The sequence below is a fragment of the Neltuma alba genome, unplaced genomic scaffold (genome assembly GCF_004799145.2).
Source record: "Neltuma alba isolate B1F8T4 unplaced genomic scaffold, ASM479914v2 tig00012449_pilon, whole genome shotgun sequence".
NCBI lineage: Eukaryota > Viridiplantae > Streptophyta > Magnoliopsida > Fabales > Fabaceae > Neltuma > Neltuma alba.
In genome coordinates this window covers 7,351-22,793 of record NW_021636928.1, presented here as the reverse complement: position 1 = coordinate 22,793, position 15,443 = coordinate 7,351, and the positions used below count along the sequence as shown (strand labels likewise).

Sequence of the window (15,443 nt, the reverse complement as noted above, 5' to 3'; positions counted from 1 at the left end):
ATATTAGAGTTCTGATTTAGCAGACCCCAAATATTAAAGTCACTGGGGCTTATAAAAACAGTAAAATTTACATGTTTTGTATTCTATTTTTGCAAAAGTGAGGGAGCAAAGTGCCTCCGCTCACTAAAGCCTGTAAGTGCCTCATTGGTTATCCTTAATTGTGTCTAATAATATGTTTAAATATATGATTTGATAATACTAAATATGAAATATATACAGCGTCTTCAGCTAGCTGACACTGTGTTAGAGAGAAGAGCTCTTAAAAGAGAATGTTTGTGAAAAACAATGTGATTTTGAATATATTAAATAATTTTTCTTGATTCGTATAAAGTAGATAATTTTATTTTATAAAGAAAAGGAGGTGATTACTTCTGGCATTTTCAATTGATCCATTTTCCTGAAGCCCAATGTGCAAGTTGGGTTATGTGGAGACTGCCAATCAGAATTTGTCCCACATCGTCAATATTAAATATTATGCACTCTTTATAAAACCATCGAAGACTCGCCGCTCCGTGTTCTTAGAAAGGAGAGATGGTTGGCATCTCCCCTGACAGGGACGGGAACAGCCTTCGGGCTTTCCTGTTATCACACCGTACGGTTAAGGCTATCCGCTTCGGCGGATCTCTAACCCAATTTTTTTCTCACCTGAGTAAAATTATATATGCCCGTTGAATTTTGATAAACGCCTTGTGGAGTTATATTAGACCGCAACCAATTCAAATTGTACCCATGTGGAATAGTAATAAATCATTTTGAAGTGAATTTTAAAAAATAAAGATATACTTTTGGAAATATACTTTCCAAATTCACCATTCATCTCGTTGTAAATTATTATTTAATCTTAAAGGTATCATAAAACATCAAAGCATCATTTCTTTCAAATCAAAATAATTATATGAAAACCAAAAAGGTTAGATTATAAGTTTAAAGGGCATAGCAAAAACTCAAGATGCCAGTGATTTATATGTACATCTTTCCTTGGAAAAATAAACTTTGAAGCTCATTGTTGCTAATTAAATTATATCAAACCGTATGTCACAGGAAGCTCAGAAGGCAATACGCACTGTTCATCTATGCTCCTTCAGGCTATTAGCCTACTAGTTTATATTTTTGGGCAGAAACTAGCCTCTTAGGTTATACTTTCCCGTTAGTTCCACAAGAAATTCAAAATATGATAGAAAGTCACAACTCCACAGGAAATATTCTTCATTGATTTTTTTCGCATCTCTAGGATCTCCTCCAAACTTTGGATGAGCAAATTTAGTGCCAATTGGGGGGGAAAAGGGGAAGGGGGTGCCTTTAACACGGGTCCTTGCAAATATTTAGCCAGTATCATTTTCAAGTACAGGCAGATGATGAAAGGACCTCACAAATTCACAATTACATCGCTCAGGAGAGTGAAGATGGCATCCTTATTTTTGCCTGAATGTTACAAAAAAGGAAGGCCTACAACAATTAAATAAAAAATGATTGTCAATGCCGCTAACCAGAGGCATGTATACAGTAGTAAATTAGAGCAACATTAGGCAGAAGCTCCCATGGAGTTGAATGAAAGGAAAGAAAGAAAACCACAATGTTGAACTAATAGCGGTTCCAGTAGGTTCTGCGTCTAAACCAGTTGTAATCAGGCAAGCCCTGAATAGGTCCCATGGCCGCAATAGCTATATCCTGCAATGGGGGAAGAATGCCATGAGCCACTACACCTGGAAGCATCACACAGGAATAATTGAGATTTCAACCGTTACCTTATCATAAATGAATCGGTTTGCTACGCGTTTAATTGTGCTTGCATCTACTGCATCAATTCTGGCAAACAATTCGGCAAATGGAATTCTTCGACCATACGTGAGCAACTGAAATTGATGAAGTTTCGTGAATATAGCAATTTGATTATTCAATGTTTATTAATTACGATCTTAGTGCCGGGGATAAAAATGATGCAGCATGTCAAGCTAGTCACAATTGAGATGCATAAAAAGCCAGACATCACAAAATCAGAGGTTTGACACAATATCACCAACATCGCAAATTCCCTGGTTACTTGTGATGTAGCATGTTTAACATTATGTTAGAAAACAAAATTTACTATCTCCATTTGAAAATGAAAATAATATCTATTATACTACATCTCTGTCACGCATAATAGAAGGTAATTTTAAAATAAAGGTGGTTTGGTATTTCACTTCCATGGTAACTTCTATACTATGGTGAAGGATACTAATTAAGGCCAAAGGCTTGCCTCTCATCCGTATGGGGGGCCTAAAAGAACTGTGATGTGATATTACACGGTATATTGCATACTATGGTTTAGAACACCAAGGTATAAGATACCATAAGTTTCAGAGTGTCCGTGTTTGGTGTTTAAAGGAATCCAGAGACTGATGCTCATACTCTAATCATTTAAGCCTGAAACAGAGTTACATTCATGGAGAGACCAGAATATTCCAGGTTATGATAAAATAGGAACACAGATGCATCTTAAAAGACCTAATTAATGGACAAATCCGCATCCTCTGAGAGAGGAAAAGGCACAAAAATAAGAACTAAGGTCTAATCAAAATCATCTCAGAAGCCACTAAAACGATGACCCAAACAATAATCTGAGAAACCAACAAACAAATGCATTAAAGCCTGAGCATGATCAAATGTTAAATATAATTTGCAGCAAACAATTGCATATTAAATATGATTTCCAACAACATGAGATAAATAACCCGAAAACAATTTTACTAATTATCAACTCGGATAACAAAGTCGCAAACATGTACATCTAGGATAACGATGGAGACCAGTGTAATAAATTCTTCATAAATTGAAAAATTTCCCAGCATTTCAATTTTGGAATTAAAACGGCGAGACTTGCGATCCATATCTCAGTAACAGTTACAGAAGTAACCATGCTATATAAGTTGCCATTTTCCAATTACTCCCATGTTCATTACCAGCAGCTTTGTTGCCATGAGGTATGATTAGGCTTTCAATGGAAAACGGACACCAATTAAACTCCTCCTGTTCACTATGAACTCTCCCCTTCCCCACTGTTCTTATTTGTAAAATAATAATATGGAAGATCCAATGTACCTGCCGCCCAATATCTTCAGCCACTGGACTTGTGCCATCTATGTGAAGCAGGAGTGAAGATTTCAACTGAAACAAACAAAATTACAGTCACTATTGAACCAGGAGTAGATATAGAAATGAATTATCAGTTGAACTGCATCAAAGATATTGCAACAAATAAGTGAGAAAGATCAAGATCCACAACGAAGGGGAATTAAACGAAAAGTTGGCATGAAGATTTAAGAGGTTTTCAGATACGAACTGAGACTTGTAACAATTAAAATGTCTAAATATCCTTGAGGGTCTAGCAGAAGCCATTGCTGAGCAAGATAATATATGGACTGCGTACATACATCCTCACTAACAAAACCCTTGGCTATGTAAATGTATAATTCAAGCTTCTCAAATGCACCACAGTCATAGAACATCTGTCATAATTTATCTCACCCAGTCCATGATCTTTTGTGAATCAAGCATAAGCAAAATTTAATTTACCAGTAGAACTAGGGGAAATGGATGCAAGCATGGAAGGTCAACACAGGTTTGGCACCTACCTGATTACGAGCACGTGTGACATCATCTTCTGAAACCCGATAAGCCAGCTTGGTGGTCTCATACATTATTGCATAAGCCAAATCATCCAAGCAATCCGGCTGAAAGATATTAAAATTACAAATATAGTTTTGTCAAAAGAACTGAAGATACAAGATCAGATTTTCTTTTTTAAAAAAAAAAGTCAACATCTTTTTTGGAAGAAAAAATGTCAAGAAAATTCCCAACAAAGTATCCTCCTTACAGCTTAAGCATTACTGCTTCAAACATCAACACAGTGTATTGACATTCTCAGCTATAACTTAAGGATTCTTTTCCTCCAGGGTCCAAGTTCGGGGTGAATAACTATATAAATCATCATACGAGTTAGAAATCCACCTCTCCCGAACACCGCCCCCAAAAACCGCCGGGGGGGGGGGGAAGGTAATCGTCACCACATAACATAAATTATTTTCTCCCATCTGTTTACAAATTAGAGAGAAGAGACGGCTATACTTCCTAATGAAATGGATCCGGTGCAAGAAGGATAGTCATGCATTAAACATGTTAAAAACTTCAAGAGGATAAACAAAAATTCATTTACGCAAGGAAGATATTAGGTTTTTCGTCCTGAAGATTCCCATGTACTCGAATGCAAGTTATGCTGTTAGTTTATATCACCAAGTTCCAAAACAAGAACTAACTACAAGACTGCTCACCTTAGCAACAGCGTAAACACCAAAAAGACCTGTGTCCTTGTAGTTGGTGTTGAAAGCCATCATGCTTTCTGCAACTTCATTAATGCCAACCCGCTGGGCTAACTCAGAACTGTTCGTGCAGTTAGAATCTTCTCAGTATGAGGGCAAATTATTTGGAAAAAGAAAACCTCAAGTGACATACCCCATGTGTTTTCCACCTCCTGCTGTCTTGTTCCATGAACCCAGCATAGCTTGCATAACCATCAAGGAAATGGAATCAGGATCTGTCCAAGATGCTCCTTCAAAAGCTACAGCAAATTGGGCGAGGGGAATATCATCATCAATCATTCTAACCTGTAATACAAAATAAAGGAAACAAATAATTGATATTACTATCAAACCATGTAAAGGCACAATGGCGTCATGCAATTTATGTAACCAACACCATCTAGTGGGATAAGACTCGTTATTATATCAACACATGTAAAGATGTGATGTTCTGAACATATACATTCTCACCTCAGACCCAGTAAAAATGGCTGGTTCTTTTGCAACTAATTGAGAAGCTGTAGTAGGATCTGATGACAACTTTGTGAACAGCTTTTTTACTTGTTCAACAATATCTTCATGCTTGACAGCTCCAGATGCAGCTATAACCTAAGAAAGAAAGCCCAAAAAGGGAAAAACATTCAGGCTTTCCGCCATATCCTGTTACTAGGTAATAATCTGTATAGCAAGTAAGATAAAGGATAATCAAACCTAGAAATACCATGGATCCATCATTAAGAAGGCATACAAATAGGAACCTAGATTTTCAGCATACCATCCTAGGAGCCGTGTAGTGCGTCTGAATGTAGTTCTGCAGATGATCTTTAGTGATTGTCTTAATATTCTGAGCAGGTCCAAGAATTGTTCTACCCAAAGGAGTGTACTGGAAAGCTGTTGCATGCAAATGGTCAAAAATAACTTCCTCCGTTTGCCCCTCAACCTATAGGCAGCTCCATGTAAAAGAAAAAAATAGAATACATAAGACTAAAGTTAAACTTAACTTGTACAAATCAAACGGAATAAGATAACTGCTTTAGCATAAAAAATTACACGTTTTATATAATTATATAATATATAATCTGGAAGAAAAAGATAACTACTTTAGCAAATAAAACATACAGGAACGTTAAAAAGAAAGAATTAGATATATGCTAAGAAAATCTGCCAAGCCCAATAAAATGAGACGTGCGAAGGTTGTCAAAAGTTATGAGCAACGTAAAGAAAAAACCCAACTCCTTTACAGTAAAAGTCAAAACCTTGTAATTAGTCCTCAACAATACAAAACTTATCTAGAGAGATGAAAAAATAAACAAACCAACCCTAGACATACTTCTCAACGGCATCATCAAGCACACGCCTTTACAATACCACTGAAATTTAATCCCACATACTTCACATTTAAGAGCTACTAAATTCATAAAAAATGATTCACGCTCGATTCTACAATGAAATGTAATCCTCACTACCTCTTCCATTTCCCTGAGGATCACATCTCGCTCCCGGCTAATTCGGTTCTCGTCAAACTTGGAATTCTGCAATATATCAGATAAAATATCAAGTGCCTTTGGAACATCCTTATCCGTAACCTTAGCGTAGTACGTGGTTTGTTCCCTCGAGGTATAAGCATTCAAATGCCCGCCCATATTCTCTATCTCCTCCTCCAGCTCACGCGCCGTCCTCTTTTCAGTGCCCTTGAAGATCATATGCTCGAGGAAGTGTGCGGTCCCATTGGTCTCCTCCGTCTCAAACCGTGATCCTGCGTCGATCCAGACACCAACAGTGGCGGTTTTCGCGGCAAGGTTAGACTCCGTAGCTACGCGTAATCCATTAGGTAGAGTAGTAACACGAGTTTCAGGTGCAGAGAGGATTCGAGTGTGGTCCGATAATGTAGGGCGAGGAGACCCGTATTTGAGAAATCGCGGGTCGGGGTTTTCAAGCTGCTTGAGCTTAGACCTCACGGACTCGGCAAGACGATCATAGATCATAGCATTGGGAGGAGGAGGGGAAGGAAGAGACGGCTCGGTAGCAACAGCCGGGGAGGATGATGAGGATCGTACGGTCTGGTACGCAGATGAGAGAGCAGAGCTGCGACGTCGTTGGGAACGCCGAGCTACGGTTATTAGGTGCTTGAACGCCATGGCTCAGTACGAGGCTCGCCCTGGTGCAGCTAGGGTTTCAGAGGCGAGAAGCCAAAGTATCCAGGTGAGGGTGTCTGGACTATGGGACGGACGAAGGGAAGAAGAAAACAGTGTCAGTTTTTCTAGGCCAATTGAAAATGAAAATGAAAATAATATTAAAGTGTTGGATACGTTAAAAAATATTTTATTATTTACCGATATTAGGGTTTATTCTTTTTTTTTTGGTTATTCGAAATTTCCACTCATTTCATCAAAAAGTAACAAATGTTGAAGAGGAGAAAAACGAAGAGAGCAGGCTTTAATAAAAAATCTTGGGTATAACCCAAAAAATGACACCGCAACAAGAAGAAAAATCCATCCTACTCAACCAATTGCCCTGATATTTATAAATAATTTTTTAATCATGATTTAAAAAATAAATATATAAAAAGAATTTTATTTTAATTTATATAAAAATATTTATAAGTGATTTTAAATGCGACGTTAAATAAGGTTAATTCTTCCTCTTAACGATTCATGGCTACATGTTACAATATGCAATAAAAAAGACAATATATTAACAAATTCTAACAACAATCATCACATTCACTGCAACCATAATAATTCTACCACCAATCTAATAGTTGAATTTACTTTAGAAATTGGAAAAAAAAAAAAAAAGAGAAACATTTGGTGACCTATGAGCTAATCACAAAATTTTAGGTTGATAATTGATTCTGGCATTCATGGAAGTGTCATATAACTTATGAGATAACTACGATTTTAAGGGGGGAAAACTATGGTTTCCACTTTTCAATTCTACATTTTAATTATACTCAAAACCAGTCTTATAAAAATCAGTTTACAACCTAGTGTATCCCAAAATCATACTTGTAAGTTTTGGCAAAAAAAAAAAAAATCATACTTAGATTTATTGGGGACAACCATCGAACACTCACAAAAAATGATACTCACCTTCATTATGCTACAAGAAGGTAAGATCACAAACCACAAATAGACAAAATCTCGCAAGAAAAGCCATAATATCTGCATCATTGTTAACCATAGCAATCAAATCTAAAAGAGTCCAATGTGATGCCTTGTTGAAAAACATGATGAAGATCAATGAAAACACTCAATAAATCATTAAGCAAAAAATTTAATTCAACAAAACAACAAAATTCTGCCAAATGGGGTAAAATTTGTTGTTCTAATTGGAAAAGCGAGCATTACTTCTTCCAGCAAGATATATTTGTCATATTTTCATTAACATATTTGATGATTGATATTAGGTTAATATGATTTTTAGTCCCTCAAATTTATCCTCATTTTGATTTGGTTTTTAAAGTTTCAAATTATAAATTTTGATCCCTCAAAAGGCAAAATAGTTCAAATCTTTATTAAATCATATAGACTAATGTTTTAAATGAAAAGAAACTTAAAAAAGCTAAAATTTCTAGTTTAAAACCTGAGGGATCAAAGTCAAAATAAGAGTAAACTTAAAGAACTAAAAATTATATTAACTTTTAATATTAAATGTTAATTATCGATAGGATTAGGTCTAACCAATAATACTAATGGGAGTTGGGTCTGAAGTGAAAATTTTTTTTCTGGCCATCTCATTTTATTCTTGTGAAAGATTTTCATTTCTCACTTGGGTACTTCTCCCCCACACAAACTGTCTACAAGTTGAAAGGTCTTCGGTCAACGAAATTCCGAAAGGAGAGCGAGCGAATGTGAGTTTTACTTTCTAGTTTTTTCCCGAAGAAACTTGCTGCCTGTGTGTCTCTCGGGTTCTCTCCTCCCTACGCTCGATCCCAGTTATTTCTGTGTTCTCGGTGGCGTAACTCAAACCCTAATCAGCTGTGCCACTGGGCGAGTCTCTCACAGAGTCATGGCCTTCAAGCACCTTCTGTCCCTAGCTTGGCGATCGCAACGACGTCGCTTATCCCCTCTCTCATCTTCGTTTCAGGCCGTCCGATCCTCATCATCTTCTCCGGCCGTCGCTACTCCCTCGGCCCCTCCTTCCCCGCCTCCTCCCAATGTCATGATCTATGACCGGCTCGCTGAGGCTGTGAAATCCAAACTGACGCAGCTCGAAAACCCCGACCCACGATTCCTCAAATACGGGTCTCCTCGCCCCACCTTGTCGGATCATACTCGGATTCTTTCTGCACCCGAAACTCGGGTTACCACCCTTCCTAATGGACTTCGGGTGGCCACGGAGTCAAATCTTGCCGCGAAAACAGCAACAGTTGGCGTCTGGATTGACGCAGGATCGCGGTTTGAGACCGAGGAGACTAACGGGACGGCACATTTCCTTGAGCACATGATCTTTAAGGGTACTGAGAAGAGGACGGCTCGCGAGCTGGAGGAGGAGATTGAGAATATGGGTGGGCATTTGAATGCTTACACATCGAGGGAACAAACTACTTATTATGCCAAGGTTACGGATAAGGATGTTCCTAAGGCACTTGATATTTTGTCTGATATATTGCAGAATTCGAAGTTTGATGAGAACCGAATCAGTCGGGAGCGCGATGTGATACTCAGGGAAATGGAAGAGGTAATGGGATTACTTTTCGTTGTAGAATTGAGCCAGTATTCTAGCTCATTGCAGCAAATTCAGACAATAATTGGTAAATGTTATCTATTTTCTCTTGTCTATGCTAGTTGCGGGGGAAAATAATTGATCGTGTGTGAAGCTTGTCATTTTGTTGACTTGGTGGTTTTTAAATCTGAAGCTCGTAGGATCAAAAAGGCATAAGCTTGATGGGTTAGTTTAGTGTTTTTCGGTTTATATTTCGGATTCAATTTTCTTCTTGTTGTGGATTAAAAACAAGGTTTTGACTTTTGCTGCAAAGGAGGTTGGTTGTACTTCCTGTAGCATGAAATTTTAAAAACCTTCCCGCTTTGCTCCATATGCTGTTTATTTGTTGAGGTGTCTCTTTGCAACTTTATATTATATACTAAAACGGTTATCTTTTTCTTCAAAATAAGATAATAGTCGAATAAGCGGGTTCTAATTTTTGTGTTTGGCATTGCAGCTTAAGTAACTGTTTCTAGTATTTTTGAATTTTTCTCTTTTACTGTTGTAATATCTTGTTCCGGCTAAATGAACTACTCTAAATTAGTAGTTTATGCTTGCAAAGTTTTTCTTAGCTTCTTACATGTAGTGTTGGACAGAGTTGAATTGTATTGTACTCTTCCAGTCCTAAATATAAGATCCACTTTGTTGTGTAAATTTATCTTTTACTCGTATTTTCTAATTTGTTTATTTGTTTATCACACGGAACCACTGGTAGGTTGAGGGGCAAACAGAGGAAGTCATTTTTGACCATTTGCATGCAACAGCTTTCCAGTACACTCCTTTGGGTAGAACTATTCTTGGACCTGCTCAGAACATTAAGACAATCACCAAAGGTCATTTACAGAGCTACATTCAGACACACTACACAGCTCCCAGGATGGTATGTTTGAAATCCTGAGTTCTTATTTCTATGTACGACCTTGTTAATGGTGGACGCATAGCATTGCTGGAGACATGGCTATCTTGTAACTTTTTTTTCCACGCAGATCATTATTTAGTACTGGAATGTGGTATTTAGCCTGATGCCTGTTTTCTGTTTGGGTCTGCTTTCTCAGGTTATAGCTGCATCTGGAGCTGTCAAGCATGAAGATATTGTTGAGCAAGTGAAAAATTTATTCACAAAGTTGTCAGCGGATCCCACTACTGCTTCTCAATTAGTGGCAAAAGAACCAGCTATTTTTACTGGTTCTGAGGTGAGAATCTATAGACATAGCTGAGTACATTACATCTAACTGTGTAGTGATAGTAATATTTTATAACAACTTCCTTTGACTACTGCCGTGATACAGGTTAGAATGATTGATGATGATATTCCCCTCGCACAATTTGCAGTGGCTTTTGAAGGAGCAGCGTGGACAGATCCCGATTCCATTTCCCTTATGGTCATGCAGGCTATGTTGGGCTCTTGGAACAAGACAGCAGGAGGTGGAAAACATATGGGGTACGTTACCTGAATATTTTTTTTTTCTTTTTTAAAGTAAATATTTCAACTTCACGGACACCTGGGCTAAGAAAATTTTAACTGCATGAACAGTTCTGAGTTGGCACAACGGGTTGGCATTAACGAAGTTGCGGAAAGCATGATGGCTTTCAACACCAACTATAAGGATACTGGTCTTTTTGGCGTTTATGCTGTTGCTAAGGTGAGTCGTCATGTAGGTTTGGTATTGAAACTGATTAAAATATGCTAGAGCACAATACAGATATATGCGTATGAGCGTATTTGTGTGTGTATATTAATATTCACATTAAGGATGGCAAAAAAAAAAAAATTACATTAAAGCTTGAGGATAAGAAATCAAATATCTTTCTTGTAACAAAATACTGCACCCCCTTTCCAAAAAAACGTCTTTAGATTTTCATGTTTTTTTCCACAACGATTTAGTGTAGAAAATATGAAGATTATGATGCAGGGTCTTTATATATCAGCATGTTCAAGTTGATTAAGGTGCTAGCGTATCAAAAGATATTTTGATGTTTGAAATGGTATCATTATTAAGTACTTGTTTCCATAACATAGTTTGGACCAAAGCAACATGAATGTAGCGTTGCCTTGAAAGTTTTAAAATCACTTTTTCAACACACAAAGTCATTGAGTTGGTAATAAAGTGCAGTGTCTAATATTTGATTTGTTGATTTGTTTTGCGATAAACTTTTCCCTCATGTCTTCAAGTGTTTTTTTCCCCGCCCCACAGAACCATATCTCTAATTTTCAATTCTTTCAGCCTGATTGTTTGGATGACTTGGCCTATGCAATAATGTATGAGACCACCAAGTTGGCTTATCGTGTTTCAGAAGATGATGTCACACGTGCTCGTAATCAGGTAGGAACCTTTGTTGGTTTTCTGATATTATGCCCCGTCCATCTAATTCGAGTTGAGAAATGGAATTTCACTGATGCTTAGTACATGCAAAATACTTAATGGATTAGTATGTCCCTGACGTAGCATCTGAAAGGGATAAAATTATGTGATTGTGGCACATGCTTGGTTTGGTCATTTGTGCCCCAAGGTTGATCAGATCTTCCCATATGTACATTCTTCAGTACACCCCTAAATACCTTTGAAATCATCAAGCTGCGTCTTCTTTCAATTCTTCTGCAGTATGGATCGTGATCCTGTTGCATTTATTTATCGTAAAATCTTTGGTTGATGTGACTCTACCTGCAATTCATTCTTGTAGCCTGTTCCTAGTTATAGTGACTGCTATTTGTATTTATTTCAGTTGAAATCTTCACTGCTGCTGCACATAGATGGTACCAGTCCAGTGGCTGAAGATATCGGGCGCCAGGTACGTAATTAGATTTTTATTCACACTACTTGTAAATAAAAGCAATGGGAAGGGGAAGGTTCACTCTAAAGGAAGGAAAGTACCTGTATTTGTACAATTATCAGTGAATCAAGGTTAATTATATTGAATGATAATGAAGTTGCTTGCAGTCGTAATGGACATGAGAATAATTGGAAAATGATGTAGTTTGGGTCCTTCTGCAACTAAATCCTTTGCATACTGATTACAAGCCTCTCCATTAGTAAATCTAAATTTTAAAACGTTAGGAAACATTTTTAAGTAAGGAAGCATTTGAGTGCACCGTCATCTAAATTCATGTTTTGATGTCAGTTGATATCCGATGTGCTTTGGTTTGGTCCTCTCCTATTAGTATGATAAGAGTTGGGTGTCATGGAACATTATCCTATTGTTTGATGTGAAATGCCACATACATTTTCATGGTGTTCTAAGGAAAAAAGAATTTTAGCTGTAATACCAGAGATGGACATTTCGAGTAACAAGTATCAAAGCTTTTGTCTGATTGCTGTTGATACCACTCACTATCTTTTCTGTCGACATTTTTCATCTGTCAACATGGATACCATGGAATCTTATGTATTATCAGACCCGTAATGCACAAGATACCATGTGATGTGAAACTGAAATAGCAGCTTATCAAATTCCTATTTCGTTTCCAATCTACCTTGTGTTATGTTGGACAGAAATGGGATTGTAGAAGGGACCATTCTTATTTTCAAACGGAAACATAATTTTTAGCAAGCTAACATGGGTAACATGACTGGATTCTTTTTTGTTGGCCTAGAAAGCATGAACAGATTCTTCTGTAACTGCAATAGCATACATGTTAGATGACAAAGTAATGGGAGAGAGTGTGATGTTTTTGGCAAGATTGTGTCAAACCCTTCGTTGTCTGATCTGATGTCGTTAATCTGTATTCCAGCTTTTCAATAGGGACTAGCTTGTTATGCGGCAGCACTTTGCCTCTTAAGGTTAACGAATTGTTCTATTCACAAAATTTTATCAATTTCAGTTACTCACGTATGGTCGAAGAATTCCATATGCTGAATTGTTTGCTAGAATCGATGCTGTAGATGCAAGCACAATTAAACGTGTGGCAAACCGATTCATTTATGACAAGGTAATTTTTGAGATCTCTTGAAACGTACTTATTCCTATGTGATTCTTGTGGATGTATGGTTCATGGAATGCTCCCCCACTGCAGGATATAGCTATTGCAGCCATGGGACCTATTCAGGGCTTGCCTGATTACAACTGGTTCAGACGCAGAACCTACTGGAACCGCTATTAGTTTATTGTAGTTTTCTTTCTTCTCTTTGCTTTTTGACTGCACAGGGGGTGTGGCCCAATGTTTTGTTCCAATTTACTACGTACATGCCTTTGGATGAGGCGTGGCAATAATTTTTCATTTAATTGTTATAGGCCTTCCTTTTTGTAACATTCTTGCAAACAATAAGCATGCCATCTTCACTCACTTGAGTGTCGTAATTGTGACATTAGGAGGATGTGGGCTACAATGTGACCGGCATTTTTTTTAAAAAAAAATTATCAATATTAATATTGACTCTTGATAGATGCATGAGTTCTCACCTGGTTCAAGCCTTTCTCAGACGTTTGGGTGGCTTGTGTCATTGTGTGCTAGGAGAAATTACGTCAAAGATTCAGATGGCGTGATGAGTTCAAAGGATGTGAACATTTGTAATTTTAATTATTATTCTTAAAAGTTAGTCGATCAAATCCTTATCTGCACTTGGGGGTGTTTTAGAGTGAATTATGGTTTGAAGAATAGGTTCTAAAGAAAAGATTTTAAAAAAATAGGTTTTGTGAATAGATCTTGGCAAAATAGATTCTAAGAATAGATTGTGAAAAAAATGATTTTAATAAAATAAGGATGTTTGAATGGTGTTATCAGAATTTTTTTTTATATACAAATTATTAAGAAGGATATAAATTAATATGATAATTATATAAAAAATAGATTTTAATTTATATTTTTGTCTGAAATTGTATGTGAAAAAATAATTAATTAATATTATTTTTTGTTTTTAATATAAAAGTTAATTGGATATTTAATTTGATTATCAAAATAGGATTTCAATCTATTTGTTCTCATATATATTTATTTTTTATATCCCAAAGAATGGTTTTATATCTTTAAAAACAAAAAAATTTCATTTTATGAAAAACCATGGTTTCAATCATGGTTTTCAATTTAAAAGTGATTTTGTGCAAAATTACAATGTTTGGCTATTTTTTTCCCGAACCGTGATGGTTTTAATGGTAGTTTCTATTCACCTGTTTCCCTCTCACCAAACAAGCCTTCAATGATCCATGTCTATGAAGGAAAATGAATTGCTATTTTTGGAGGGGGGAAAAAACAATTATAGTAACCTTTGGAATTTATTCCATAGAAATAAATAAACTCTTTTCACATACTTGCCTTGTATTCTATAAAACACTCTTAAAAAATTAATCCAACCACTTTTTAGCGGGTGATATGTGTCCGTGCATGTTTAAAAAGAATATGTCTTCCATTAGATAGTTGGAAGTAAAATGATCCTACCTCATCTTCTTAATATAAAAGCTTATCTCTAATATAAAGCCTAGTTGAAAATTAGATTTACTCCTAAATATAAAATTTAAGTATTCATATTAATTGTATATATTAAAGATTTCTAGTTAAGAATTAGTTCCGATGGACATAATTAAATAAAGTAATTTTAAAAAAAATTACCACACATTTGTTATAATTAATCAATTTAACTAATTTTCTTAATATTTCTAAATTAATTATTTTACTTTTATATTAAGAGTAGGAGGTATTATTTCATGTATTTGTGCATGAGTAACAGAGGCGGAATGCTAGTAGGGGAAGAAAAATCAATGGAAAAAAATTGTTATTTTTCATAATGTAATAGTCAATAATTTTTTTCCTTTTGCCAACTATAATCAATAAATTACATTTTGGTCTTTCAATCTAATTATATCATATTATAAAAATCAACCTACTCAAGACTTTTATTGTTGAACTTTCCAATAAAATACAAGGGAGAATAACATGTAAATACAATATAAAGGACTTCTAAAATAGAGAGAATTAAAAACAGAACGCCTTTGTAGTTTGGAACAACATCACAAAAGTATGGGATCAGTTCTATCAAGGTGTAGGCCGAAGGATTAAAAGTGGTAATCAAACTCACTTCTGGTGGGATTTATGGACACCGCTGGAAATACCACCGATACACCTAGCAGAAAGAAATGTAGCAAGCATTATTCCTGGTGAAAAGGTGAGCCAATTCATTCTCCCTAATGGTTGTTGGGACGTGCACAAATGGAGAGATTTCTTTCTTGATGAAGTTGTTGCAATGCTTGAGAAGATGAAAGCACCGTGTAGCAATGAGGAAGATAAATTTTGGTGGCAAGCAGCTTCTTATGGGAATTTTAGTGTCAAAGCTGCTTACAATATGACCTTCAAACATACTCACACAAATAATAGAGCTTAGTGAAAGACAATTTGGAAGCTTCCAATACCAGAAAAAAATGAAATTTTTCATATGGCAAGCTATTCAAGAGAGATTACCTACCGACGCA

The 15,443-nt window shown here is 36.3% G+C and overlaps 2 protein-coding genes and 1 non-coding gene across 3 annotated transcripts; 2 read left to right on the top strand and 1 right to left on the bottom strand.

The window, feature by feature from the left end:
* The first annotated feature begins 512 nt into the window (after nucleotides 1-512).
* On the top strand, nucleotides 513-640 carry LOC114727124 (U6atac minor spliceosomal RNA). The gene has a single exon (XR_003738560.1). It is a non-coding gene; the product is annotated as a U6atac minor spliceosomal RNA (small nuclear RNA).
* A 672-nt stretch (nucleotides 641-1,312) lies between these two features.
* On the bottom strand, nucleotides 1,313-6,582 carry LOC114727120 (probable mitochondrial-processing peptidase subunit beta, mitochondrial). The gene is made up of 9 exons (XM_028913843.1): nucleotides 5,804-6,582; nucleotides 5,113-5,277; nucleotides 4,809-4,946; nucleotides 4,492-4,643; nucleotides 4,311-4,419; nucleotides 3,615-3,713; nucleotides 3,082-3,147; nucleotides 1,746-1,853; nucleotides 1,313-1,668 (listed from the first exon to the last, which is right to left on the bottom strand). The coding sequence occupies exons 1-9, from the start codon at nucleotides 6,473-6,475 to the stop codon at nucleotides 1,582-1,584; spliced, it is 1,596 nt and encodes a 531-aa protein (XP_028769676.1). The 5' UTR covers nucleotides 6,476-6,582; the 3' UTR covers nucleotides 1,313-1,581.
* A 1,611-nt stretch (nucleotides 6,583-8,193) lies between these two features.
* Nucleotides 8,194-13,383, top strand: LOC114727119 (probable mitochondrial-processing peptidase subunit beta, mitochondrial). Its single transcript, XM_028913842.1, has 9 exons — nucleotides 8,194-9,020; nucleotides 9,760-9,924; nucleotides 10,100-10,237; nucleotides 10,334-10,485; nucleotides 10,579-10,687; nucleotides 11,270-11,368; nucleotides 11,769-11,834; nucleotides 12,865-12,972; nucleotides 13,057-13,383. The coding sequence occupies exons 1-9, from the start codon at nucleotides 8,349-8,351 to the stop codon at nucleotides 13,141-13,143; spliced, it is 1,596 nt and encodes a 531-aa protein (XP_028769675.1). The 5' UTR covers nucleotides 8,194-8,348; the 3' UTR covers nucleotides 13,144-13,383.
* Nucleotides 13,384-15,443: the final 2,060 nt, after the last annotated feature.